Source organism: Xyrauchen texanus, chromosome 48, assembly GCF_025860055.1.
Source record: "Xyrauchen texanus isolate HMW12.3.18 chromosome 48, RBS_HiC_50CHRs, whole genome shotgun sequence".
Classification (NCBI taxonomy): Eukaryota; Metazoa; Chordata; class Actinopteri; order Cypriniformes; family Catostomidae; genus Xyrauchen; species Xyrauchen texanus.
In genome coordinates this window covers 12,599,268-12,612,078 of record NC_068323.1, presented here as the reverse complement: position 1 = coordinate 12,612,078, position 12,811 = coordinate 12,599,268, and the positions used below count along the sequence as shown (strand labels likewise).

At 39.0% G+C, this 12,811-nt stretch overlaps 1 protein-coding gene and 1 pseudogene across 1 annotated transcript; both read right to left on the bottom strand.

The window, feature by feature from the left end:
• The window catches only part of LOC127639501 (FRAS1-related extracellular matrix protein 1-like), a 44,277-nt pseudogene that overhangs the window by 18,744 nt on the left and 12,722 nt on the right, over positions 1-12,811 (bottom strand).
• Positions 3,974-8,624, bottom strand: LOC127639923 (interferon-induced protein 44-like). The gene is made up of 8 exons (XM_052122261.1): positions 8,566-8,624; positions 7,535-8,058; positions 7,349-7,403; positions 7,068-7,263; positions 6,803-6,955; positions 6,534-6,702; positions 4,603-4,703; positions 3,974-4,528 (listed from the first exon to the last, which is right to left on the bottom strand). The coding sequence occupies exons 2-8, from the start codon at positions 8,040-8,042 to the stop codon at positions 4,343-4,345; spliced, it is 1,368 nt and encodes a 455-aa protein (XP_051978221.1). The 5' UTR covers positions 8,043-8,058; positions 8,566-8,624; the 3' UTR covers positions 3,974-4,342.

Below are 12,811 nucleotides of genomic sequence, written 5' to 3'. Positions count from 1 at the left end.
TTCCGTCGAGTTTGTCTTGACACATCCGGACTAATAAGATCTAAAAGCTGCAGAATTTGCTGTTGTGGCAGGCGAAATTTCTTTTTAATTGCATCTTCTGACATGGTAGCCAGGGGACTAAAGTTTTCGCGAATATAATAGTGCACATACACTAAATGGCTTCACGGATGGCGCCGTCTTTGATTTAGCACAACTATTCGCTGTATCGCTGCAATAGTTTGACCAAATTCCCCACCACAGTCATTCTCTTTAAATAGACGAATAAGCCTTTACTTTCGAATGGTTTGCCAGCTGATGTACCTTTGGATAAAATAATTAAAAAGCTAACAACAATCAGTGTGATGACAATTTTATTATTTGCATGAAAACACTTGAATTAGCCTAATTGAACACTGGGTGTATTCAATTTAAAATAATATTCGTATAGACTAAGATGTAAAGAAGCTTTTTGCAGTGGTGCCCACTAGCGGAGTGAACTGCCAACAGTGATAAGGTATAGCTAAGAGTGCTCCAGACCAACCTTCCGAACGTATGACTTACAGAAGGTATACTTAACTAAGAACATTTCAGGAAACACGTATTAACGATAAGGTACAGCTTAAGGTGTAACTTAAGAACGACGTAGCGTTAAGAAGGTTTCGGGAAACTCAGCCATGGTCTGTGGGCGCTTCAGAATGAACCGACGACACACAGATCTGTGTTCACGCAGGGGCGTCGGGGCTCATGGGCTAGTGTTTTAAGCACCATTCACCTGCATTGTGAAGTACTGCTGGTTCAAGCGTTCATCCAATTCCAAACATTAGTAACTGCTATAAAGTTGTTATACAAATCTACAAACATGGTAAATAGTAAAGGAGAGTTTGTCAGCAGTTTACAAGATGCAAAATTCATAACTGTCAAACAAACATCGCACTTTTTTTTTCATGATAAAAGCTACTGGTGAAGGTGAAATAAACACAACAGCAAACCTCAGTTTAGGGTGAAGTAAATAGGACAGAAATATATTATTTTATCTTTAATAAATCTTATCCTGAATATATTAATTCAGTATTATATTTTAATAATAAGCTTGGCCGTGATCCACAGTAATAATTTAGTACTATACAATATTCATCTGGTTTCCAAAACATGAGTGAAGTAGTTTCTACACACCATGTTGATTCACAAAGAAAAAGGTTTTAGTAAACATATATGAAGGTAAATAAGATTTTTATTAAGCTTCCATATATGATTGCATGTTAAATATAAGTATAAATGTCCAAATCAATTAAAATGATTGCATTTATGTTAATTTAGTGAAACTGTGGGAAACAAGCCTTCATAAGTTTTAAATGGATTAATATTTAATGCATTTGAAATATTTTTTCCAAATGGCTACATTGACTGTTTAGGTGAATTGATGATTCCTCTGATTAAAAAAACAAACATGTGGCAGGGTGGAGGGCAGAGGGCGGAGGCGGAGGCGGGGCTGGGCCGTGATGCTGCACACCCGGCCCAGCCCCGCCCTCCGCCCTGCCACAAAACACTTATGCTTTTTCAGAGCAAAAACATAATTATCAAGATATGTATCGAAAATCGTCAATTTGCAGAAAAATATCAAGATATCATTTCTGAAGCCATATCGCCCAACCCTACCCTGGAATAACATTCCTGTAAATAAAAATGTCCTAACCCCTGACACTAACATAACCAACCCCTAAAATTAGAACAATAGGTTGAGTAACATGGTATACAAGCATCTATCCCCTTAGCCTTAAACCTAACCCTAATAAGAACCCTTAATCTAGCCCTAAAATTTGATTAGTTGTTAGAAAGTTTGGACAACAAGGATGTAGAGAATACTACTGACCCACTTTTAGTCCAGCATTGCTCTTCTCAAAGCCAGGGGAAGGAAGAGGACCCATATTGTGGTGGTGTAACCAAGTGAAAAATGAGCTGGTCTTGATAGGTGTCAAGATCAGTGGCTTCCAACACCCCACCACAAAGACTGGAGCCCTCATTTACCACAAACATGCCACCTGATGGAAAAGTATACAGCTTAAAGCAAGAGCCGTAATATTGGTGGAAATCAAAGAGAGTTCATAATTAGCAGAGGCGTTTCCAGCATTGAAGGACATCCGGGGCTTAGCCCAGACAATTTTATTTTCACACTAGCAACCACTTCCCTGTAGTCCAAAGCTGGTGAGAGGGTATTCTTTGAGTTTTGCTCTGGCTGGGCCTGTTTCTACAGTTCCTAAATCTTCCACTCTAGTACTATCCTCAACATCCTCTCTCCTCCCTGAATCATCTGTGATGCAAAAGAACAGATACAGCACATAACTTATTGCAAATCAGCTTCAAACAACTAATTCATCAAGTGCTAAATATGTCAAATTGTGGACCAATACCATTGAAGAAAATGTATTGGGAATAGCAGATCAGTGGGATTGCCCTTAGATCTATCATGATTCTTGAATTTTCATGTACATTAACATAAAGTCATCACAAAAGAGTTATATTATAGTGAGTAAAGTGAGGTAAAAATAATATTGAATATAAATAATTTATATTTTTTGACATAAATAGTCAAAATGATAAAGCAATACATGAATGATTTTAGTCTAAGTTCATTGACACACTATGGCATCGAACTGTATATAATTCTCATCATCTCTATGAGAATAATTCATCTGTCAAAATCCTTTCATTAGGATCATTGAGATAAACAATGTTTCACTTTTAACTTTCTCTAAAGTAAAGTGACTGATTAAATGTTACCAGTTTCCATGCCTGATTCTGGCACAGCTGCTGCTCCTCAGTCTGTTGCTCATCTTTGCTACACTCTACAAAACCATTTAATCAAATCAAAGTGTATATTTCCTACAAATTAATATCACAAAACAAGTCACACATACATTTTATGTTAATGCTTATTGGTTATCCTTAGCGAAAACAACACCTGATAAACAAGAAAAGTGCACTCCGAACGGGGCTTGAACCGCGACCTCCGGCATGAGAGGCGACTGCGTTAACTCGGAGCTACCAAGATGCATCAATCTAAACTAGGAGGTTAGAGGCTACAACTCTTGAGGTTTAGCCTACTGTGGGTGAAAGCCAGCTAGATGATGATCATAAGACTTTAAGGACAAAAACAAATGTGAATTCTTACCCACTGACTTCTTTCGGAAAAATCCCCAAAGCCTCGTTTGCTTAATTTTTGCTGTCTTTCCTGCTAATTGCGTTAACTCGCCACTAAGTAACGTAAGTTGATGTCAACGACTGTGCAAGCTCCTCCCCTACCTGCTGCATATTCAACAGAGAGGAAGAAACGGAGTCGCCCATAGGCTACCGACAGCAAAGGAACTTATTCTATAGGCTAGATTATGCCTATGTCTATTTAAGCACAATGAAATAAGGCAACTTATGATTTCGGGGGTTTACATAGGCTTTTGTCCGGTTTCATATTTGTCAGTCAACTATTCAAAATACATTCGGGGCTACACTCAAAACATTCGGGCTGAAGCCCCAGCAAAATCGCAAATCGGCTGTCGCCACCTCTGTGTACCTCTATCTGTATGTACGGTCATTAGCGGCTTAAGAATAACCCAATCAACGCAGGTAGATTTTTGCCCATCACCCCACTTCTGTGTCACATGTAAACATCTTTACCATCATTCTTACCATTTATCCAATGTATGCAAGTGTTGTACACAGCATATTGCTGTGCATGTAAACTGGCTCACTGATCAAAAGCATCACCAAACTGTATCTGTATGCTAATAACTTTTAAATGATTTAGCTAAACGTTATGCCCCTGTTATGTTTATATAATTTGGGTCATAAAGAGTCAACGATAAATATTGCCATTTTTTATGATATTGACAACTTTTGGAGGAGTGCATATGATGATCTTCAGACTTGTACTATATCTTGGCAATGGTTTTGCTTATTGAAATTAAACTTGTTGAATGACCTTAAGACAATTCCCTGAGGGTCTCTTTGAAGTTTCGTTATGTTTATTAATGTGCATGCAGATATGTAGCACTCAGGACACTATAGTAATGGTGCAGTGCAGTAAAGTGCAATAACATTCAATAGCAATCATTGCATTGTACATAATTATTAACATTATGACTGATGATTTTTGTTGCAGTTCTGATACAAAAACTTTTCTCCTAAATGGACTTTCTCATTAGCTCTTAAATCATGCTTATTTTTGCATGGATATTGTACAAACTATGATATAGCCAAAATAAAACAATAATATTCTGATTTAAGATAACATATTATGCAGATCTAGAAGAAAACTTACTCAACTATATCCCCAGTTTTAACCTATGACCCATAAAAAAGAAAAAGCACTTTATAAGGGGTTTCCTTCCATGGAACTGACATCATCCAAATAGTCATCAGCAAAGTTGAGCATCTGCTGTAGAGCAGTGAGAAGCAGAACATCACAGTTGAGGTTCAGCTCCAACTCCTGGCTGTAATTCTTCACTGGTAACACACAAGAGACAGGAACACCCAACCGAGAGCTCACCTCCTGCACCTGCAGAGGCAACACAAATACATCAGTCCATCTGTGGCACTTTGAGAACTAGTGTCCATGTAATCATGTCTCACCTTTGTCTTGATGTAGGAACTGACATAAATGTTTTGTAGGTCTTTCTCCACAAGGGAACATGCCTCATCTACTTTTGTCATCAAGACAAACTGGGGAACACCTAGAAATTGTTTACATATGCTGTCACTATGAACATTTGGAAAGCATCATGATTTATTCAACAATGTTTAAGATATGTAGAGAAATGCAACATACTATCTGTACAGCCGTAGCCAAAAGTATTAGCAGTGACATAAATTTTGTGTTTCGCAAAGTTTTCTGCTTCAGATGTTGTGGTGTTGATTCACAATGTTTCTAGATTATTGTGCAGAGTGATCAGATGCATTTTAAATCATTGCAAAAAGCTTCATTGGCCAACAAAAATGTACTTTATCACAAAAATGCAAACTTCACTGTTCATTTCACGAACCATGTCAGCAGCACCTGGGAAAGTGTGAACGAGTACTAGTCAGGTGAAAACTCTCTATCATTCTGATTGGATTATATGAGCTGACTGATTGCTATAAAAGGAGGGAAGAAGTGCTTCCAATCATTGTGTTCTTGTTAGCACCTCTAAAGAAAGCCGTGCAGCCATCATCGCTTTGCATCAAAATGGCCTCACATGCAAGGAAATTGCTGCAAAGAATATTGCACCTGAAAGAACCATTTACCGGATCATCAAGAACTTCAAGGAGAGAGGTTCAACTGCAGTGAAGGCGGCTTCGGGACGTCCCAGAGTGTCCAGCAAGCACCAGGACTATCTCCTCATGTCACCACCAGTGGAGAGCTTGCTCAATTTTGACAGCAGTTTGGTTAGAGTGCATCTGCACGCAGAGTGAGGCGAAGACTTTTGGACAATGGCCGGGTGTCAAGTAGGGCAGCAAAGAAGCCACTTCTCTCCAAGTAAAACATCAAGGGCAGACTGAAATTCTGCAGGAAGTACAAAGATTGGACAGCAGAAGACTGGTGCACAGTTATTTTCTCTGATGAAGCCCCCTTCCGACTGTTTGGGACATCTAGAAAATTGATAGTCTGGAGAAGAAAAGGTGAACGCTACCATGAGTCCTGTGTCGTGCCAACAGTGAAGCATCCTGAGACCCCATGTGTGGGATTTCTTTTCATCCAAGGGAGTGGGCTCTCTCACAATTCTGCCCAAAAACACTGCCATGAATAAAGAATGGTATCAAAACATCCTGAAAGAGCAACTTCTCCCAACGACCCAGGAGATATTTGAGCAGGAGATATTTTCCCCGGATCTTAAACCTGTGGTCAGTCCTCAAAAGGCGAGTGGACAAGCAGAAGCTCACAAATTGTGATCAACTCCGAGCACTAATAAGGCAAGAATGGATCGTCATCAGTCTGGATTTGGCCCAGAAGCTGAAATCCAGCATGCCAGAGCGAATTGTAGAGGTTATGAAGAACAAGGTACATAAAGAACACTGTAAATATTGACTCTTTGCATATATTGAATGTTTTTGCCAATAAAAGCCTTTAAACGTATGAAACGCTTATCATTGTTTTCCAGTATACATAGAAACATGTTAAAAATTATCTACAAATACTGAAGCAGCCAAATTTGCAAAACACAAAATGTATGTCACTTCCAATACTTTTGGCCACGGCTGTAGTATATACTATATTTTAGTCACTAGATCAGGGCCAAATTACCGACCGGGCCAATGGTGCCAGTGCCCAGGGTTCCCTTGACTGCCCGGGGGTGCCCTGGGCTTTAAGGCTGCGTGATCTAGTTTGGTGATCCCTGCTTGAAAACCCACTCAACAACTTTTGACCACGAACAACAAACACCCCCCTTTTGGGTTGGGGTGGGGGTCTCTTGAAGATAATTGGCCCCAGGGCCTTTGCGAGTCATAATCTGTCCCTGCACTAGATTACTATTTATCTCTGATATAATATAAATATTATATTGATAAAATATTGTTGTTTCACTTACCCATTGAGTTCACTTTTCTGCGTATTGCAGCAAGTTTTTCCTCCAGCTTGCTGGACATGAGGGAGATTTTGGTCCCGTCTATCACGTACACCACACAGTGGATCTGTTTTTGTAGAGATGCAGATATGGAGGCTTTTTGCGTAGATTGAAATGGTGTCACAGGGTTGAACTAAATAAAGTGGATTTAGAGTGAAACATACCATTAACCTTATCTTCACTTCATGAAATTGACTTCAAAGATAACTGTACCATCTCTATGCTCAACTTACTTTATAACGGTCTTGTATGTGACCTTGAAGAATGCTGCTAATGTCTTCAATATCCAGTCCTGCTCCTGTTTGCTCCTCTAATCCCATGGTGTCACATAACACAAATGACAATGGCTTTCCCTCACGACCATCTTTCACTTTATATGTGCGAAACTATTGACAAAAATTCAGAAACAGCTGTTGACATTGTAGACAATGAACAAAGTCAAAATGATAAACACTTTTTTTTTTAAATCAATGGAGACTAATGCTGTTGGTTCTTCACCTGTGTGGTCAGACTTGTGCTTGAAGATCCTGACATGGCTTTGCCAGTCATGCGACCCATGAAGATGGAGTTAATGGAGTTGAAGAAACTGGACTTTCCAGCACCTACAGGACCAATCATGAGGATCCGAACCTGCCTCACAGAGGTCATCAGGGGTTTATGATCCTTGATCAATTCCATAAGCTTTCCTCGTTGTCTACAAAAGATATCATACCTTTATTATTGCATATTACTGAATGAAATCAGCACTTGAAAAATAACAAAACTGAGTGGAAACATACTGAGCTGTCCACAGAATATTCCTCCATGGCTTCTCCTCAGCTCTGACCTGAGGGACTGTCAGAAAACTTACCGTTAGTATATTATGGTCAATATGTACTAACTATGTTTATCTAAAAAGACAAATATCAAATAATGTAATTTAATTTACTGTACATGCATGCAAAAATAACTGATGACTGACTTACTCTGCTCCACTTTGTACACTTCACATTCACTCAGCTCAGTGTCGTTCCCATATAATGATGTTGAAGCGTACCCAAATGCATTAAACTTGGGTGAGGTACCAAATAAATTGCCTCTCTGATCATGCACATAAGGTTGGTTGTTATAACAAAAGTACAATTGTTGACCAAAGTTGGGCACTCCAGAGTCATCAAGACGTGCATTATGTCCACGGTTAACTTTGAAGGTGACGGGGGCTCCACCTTGAATGCTGAACAGGAATGCATTATCATCTGTAATATAACCACCAGTTTGAGCATAATCTACACTAGTGTATCCCCCAAAGATGTAGCTTGAATAGTTGTAGGCTACAAGCAAGGTGGGACCCTGACGGTCACAATACTTGTGGAAGGCAGAAGCATTATATCCATGGACAGTAGCTTTGTAGAGAAGAGTAAGTTTCACTTTCCCCAGCAGGGCACAGAGCTGCTTTATTTGCTCCTTGGTTAAATTAGAAGTGAGAGAAGCCATGTTGAGCTCTCCAAGCCTTTAGAAAAAGGACAATAAAAATTGATAAATACAACAAAATGCAAAAATAAATTTGAGCTCATTTAATTTATGTTTGTACATGTATACCGTTATTGTATGTGCATTTTGAACATGTGTACTGTACACAGTTTTGGCAGACTGCAGTTATTAGTACAGATCCGTCATGTTTAACCAGAATCGAAACTGAAACCAGTGCAAGACCATTTAAAGCACGGGCTTCTGCTTCATCACGATTATTCAAAACAACAGATACATTTGTTAAAAGATTAAAAAGCTACTTTTTGAGAAGCAACTCCACATTTGAAACTGAGAACACAGAATAACTGTGTGTATGTATGTTCAGAATCAGCTTTATTGCTAGGTATGTGTACACATACGAGGAATTTGACTCATACATCGCTCACGATGTGCTTACTCATACAAAAATACAATAACACAATATTAAATTAAAATTAAATTAAATATATAATCAACATATAATATTTATATCGACAGTGGATCATACCTTTCGAAGTACAATTTCTCTATGTAGAAAACACTAAAACGTGTAGTCTTCTAACAGGAATATAACAGTCTGACTGATACCACAGACTTATCTCTAGAATACCAGAGATGTTTCTCTAGGAGTGGCCAGAAACAGAGGCGTTTCCAGCATTGAAGGACATCCGGGGCTTAGCCCAGACAATTTTATTTTCACACTAGCAACCACTTCCCTGTAGTCCAAAGCTGGTGAGAGGGTATTCTTTGAGTTTTGCTCTGGCTGGGCCTGTTTCTACAGTTCCTAAATCTTCTACTATCCTCAACATCCTCTCTCCTCCCTGAATCATCTGTGATGCAAAAGAACAGATACAGCACATAACTTATTGCAAATCAGCTTCAAACAACTAATTCATCAAGTGCTACATATGTCAAATTGTGGACCAATACCATTGAAGAAAATGTATTGGGAAGAGCAGATCAGTGGGACTGCCCTTAGATCTATCATGATTCTTGAATTTTCATGTACATTAACATAAAGTCATCACAAAAGAGTTATATTATAGTGAGTAAAGTGAGGTAAAAATAATATTGAATATAAATAATTTATATTTTTTGACATAAATAGTCAAAATGATGTATAAGATCCTAAGTTAAAGCAATACATGAATGATTTTAGTCTAAGTTCATTGACACACTATGGCATCGAACTGTATATAATTCTCATCATCTCTATGAGAATAATTCATCTGTCAAAATCCTTTCATTAGGATCATTGGTATAAACAATGTTTCACTTTTAACTTTCTCTAAAGTAAAGTGACTGATTAAATGTTACCAGTTTCCATGCCTGATTCTGGCACAGCTGCTGCTCCTCAGTCTGTTGCTCATCTTTGCTACACTCTACAAAACCATTTAATCAAAACAAAGTGTATATTTCCTACAAACTAATATCACAAAAGAAGTCACACATACATTTTATGTTAATGCTTATTGGTTATCCTTAGCGAAAACAACACCTGATAAACAGGAAAAGTGCGCTCCGTACGGGGCTCAAACCGCAACCTCCGGCATGAGAGGCGACTGCGTTAACTCGGAGCTTCCAAGATGCATCAATCTAAACATGGAGGTTAGAGGTTACAACTCTTGAGGTTTAGCCTACTGTGGGTACTGTGAAAGCCAGCTAGATGATGATCATAAGACTTTAAGGACAAAAACAAATGTGAATTCTTACCCACTGACTTCTTTCGGAAAAATCCCCAAAGCCTCGTTTGCTTAATTTTTGCTGTCTTTCCTGCTAATTGCGTTAACTCGCCACTAAGTAACGTTAGTTGATGTCAAGGACTGTGCAAGCTCCTCCTCTACCTGCTGCATATTCAACAGAGAGGAAGAAACGGAGTCGCCCATAGGCTACCGACAGCAAAGGAACTTATTCTATAGGCTAGATTATGCCTATGTCTATTTTTACAGGCTGTATGCAGTATGTGCAAAGCCAAAGCACAATGAAATAAGGCAACTTATGATTTCGGGGGTTTACATAGGCTTTTGTCCGGTTTCATATTTGTCAGTCAACTATTCAAAATACATTCGGGGCTACACTCAAAACATTCGGGGCTGAAGCCCCGGCAAAATCGGCTGCCGCCGCCTCTGATAATTAGTAGACTCCTCTATTTATAGAATGACACTGAAATTGCTCCACCACCAGATTATAATATATCAGTTAGAGGTGAAAGTGTCTTCACAGGAGTCTGCTTATTAATTATTTTTTCTTCTCAAAATACGTCCCAATATTTTTCTCCCTCTCATTTACAGGCACTTCTTTCTTCCCTCTTTCCTCTCGCCTGCTATGCCACCCCACTAACACTGTCTCTTCCTCTCACTCTCGGCTCTCGCCCAGCCCGCTGCCACCTGGGTGTTGATAAAGCCATCACTCCAATGCTTACTGGCATCTGCTTACATTTACAGCACTGATAAATAATGAATAGAGAATGGGCACTGATGAGGTTGTGCTTGGATTGAGCTCTGAAACGGGGGGGTTGGATTAATGACCGGCAGTCTGGAGTAAAAGTGATAACTCATTCCGGAGCAAGAGAAATGGGAGAGCTGGATTTCCCTCGTTTTCCGTTGCTTAAAGCTCTTACACCAGCCTGGCTTTATTCAATGCAAATTAATTAAATGATTACATTTTCTTGCAAACCGGCCAAGACCTGGTACAAGGTGGCAATATAAGAGAATCCTCCTTTTTTTGTGATTGGAATTAACCGAATTAGAAGATTATAACTGAGATTGAATGAGAGAAATATCTTGGCAGTGACAAGTTACGCATCGTCTTTTCCAAATGTGGGACTGTCTATTGTCTTCTGTATCCCTGCTGTCCTCATGGGAATGTGGATATTTTCTCTGCACACTCTCCTCTCTCTATATAATCCCAACCAGCTGTGTGTATGTCTGCTGCCCTGCATGCACCAACGACAGGCATATTTTCTGTGGCTGCCTCACTGGCATCTAGCTGCTGTCTTTCACTCATTGTCTTGCTCTGGTCACTGTTCTCCATTGATAACTGTTAAGTTTCATTCTAGGCCTGAGATTTAGCATTAAATCCCCATTTTGGCTTCAGCGCCTGAGCAAATTTGGATTAAACAAGAGCATCTTGTTTAATCCATTCAGTCCCTCAACACAAAGCATAGCCAGTGTTTGAAACGCACTGGATTTTATTCACGATTAGAGATTACAAACAGATTTGTTTGGCAGAGAATTACAGGCCCAGTTATACAAGGTTTTACCCAGTGTTATGTTTGGGGCCTGGTTTTTGACAGGCACCAGGGTAAAGTTGAGGTCATAGAACAGAAGCATGCCATGCAGGGGGACAGGTGGGGGTACAGCATCCATTGTTCCGGCCTCTCCATCTGACACTATGTGACTGTGTCTGAGACAGGATCAGGTCCAATCTCAACACCTAATGGGAAAGTTTATTGGACCACAGTAGTTGTAGTCAGAACATTCCATAATCATAATGTTTGGTTGTGACCCAAAATGTAATGCAGGTCTGTTCTGATTGGTTCCTGGAGAGCAGGGAAAGAACTATGCTAAATGCACATGATAACGTTTATTTTACAATATAATCGTGCATAGTTAGGATAGAAAAAGATATAGGCTTAAACAGGAAAAATATCCATATATTTTATTGTTGATATCAACAACTGTGCATAGGGCTGGGTATTGATACAGATTTTCTGATTCGATTCACAAGTTCACAAATTAGATTTTTATGTGTATATTTCGGTTACAATGTCCATTTTGCTTACATGTGAAATACATTTTGGGACCTTCTAGGAAACCCTTCTAGGTACAATTCAAAAAAATTCAGTGTATTCCATCAATACATTTCTTGAAATTGCAACTGAATTTTTTTTATTTATATGCACATGACAGAGAAAAACTCAACACTTATACAAAGAATCAACATTTTACAACATTTAAACCCCACTAATACAATCCCTCCCTGACCCCCAACGAACACCCCTGTGGTCCCACATAATACACACACACACACACACACACACACACACACACACACAATCCCCCAAAAAATTTAATAAAAATAAACCTACACGATTAAACTAAACTACACACTCAAAATCCCCTCCCTGAGAGTCCCCCCAAAAAACTATATATTTGCCCCATTTTTTAACAAATAAGTCCCTAAACCCCAGCCTTCTACTTACCACTTCCTCAAATGCAGCTACCCTCCCCATTTCCACACACCACTCCGAAAAAGATGGTGCTCCACTTGACTTCCAACCCCTTAAAATTACTTGCCTGCCGATCGTAAGACTGGTCAGAACCCAATTTTTTATGTGATTATCCCCCAAATTCATGACCGCCCCATCACCCAAAATACAGAGTCTGGGTAAAAGCAAAATTTTAATGTTCAAAACATCACACAAATAATTCTGAACCATTTGTATTATTTTCAAGTATTTACATTGATATGCAGTACATGTGCTAAAACAGTACTGTCTCTTTAAGACTACCAGCATCAGTCAATGTGTGCAAATTAACGAGAGAGGACACACATAGTTTTTTGCACATCTGTGCAATGGGTGATTATTATTATAATTTTTTTGAATTATTATTATTGTTTTTAACCATCAACTGACTTTAAAGAACAGAAAGGAAATTAACTCCATCACTGGTGAGTGAAATCTGAAACATTTTCAGCCAGTGGCTAATCACATTTTTAGTCCCATAGCATGAAATTTGGTCATATGTGAG

Excerpts from the sequence above, each read along its gene's own strand:
- LOC127639923 (XM_052122261.1), bottom strand. The coding sequence starts at position 8,042 with ATGGCTTCTCTCACTTCTAATTTAACCAAGGAGCAAATAAAGCAGCTC. Across the intron at positions 6,956-7,067 it reads GCACAAGTCTGACCACACAG|TTTCGCACATATAAAGTGAA; the intron begins GTGAAGAACCAA and ends TTTTGTCAATAG. Across the intron at positions 4,529-4,602 it reads GTTCCTACATCAAGACAAAG|GTGCAGGAGGTGAGCTCTCG; the intron begins GTGAGACATGAT and ends TTGCCTCTGCAG.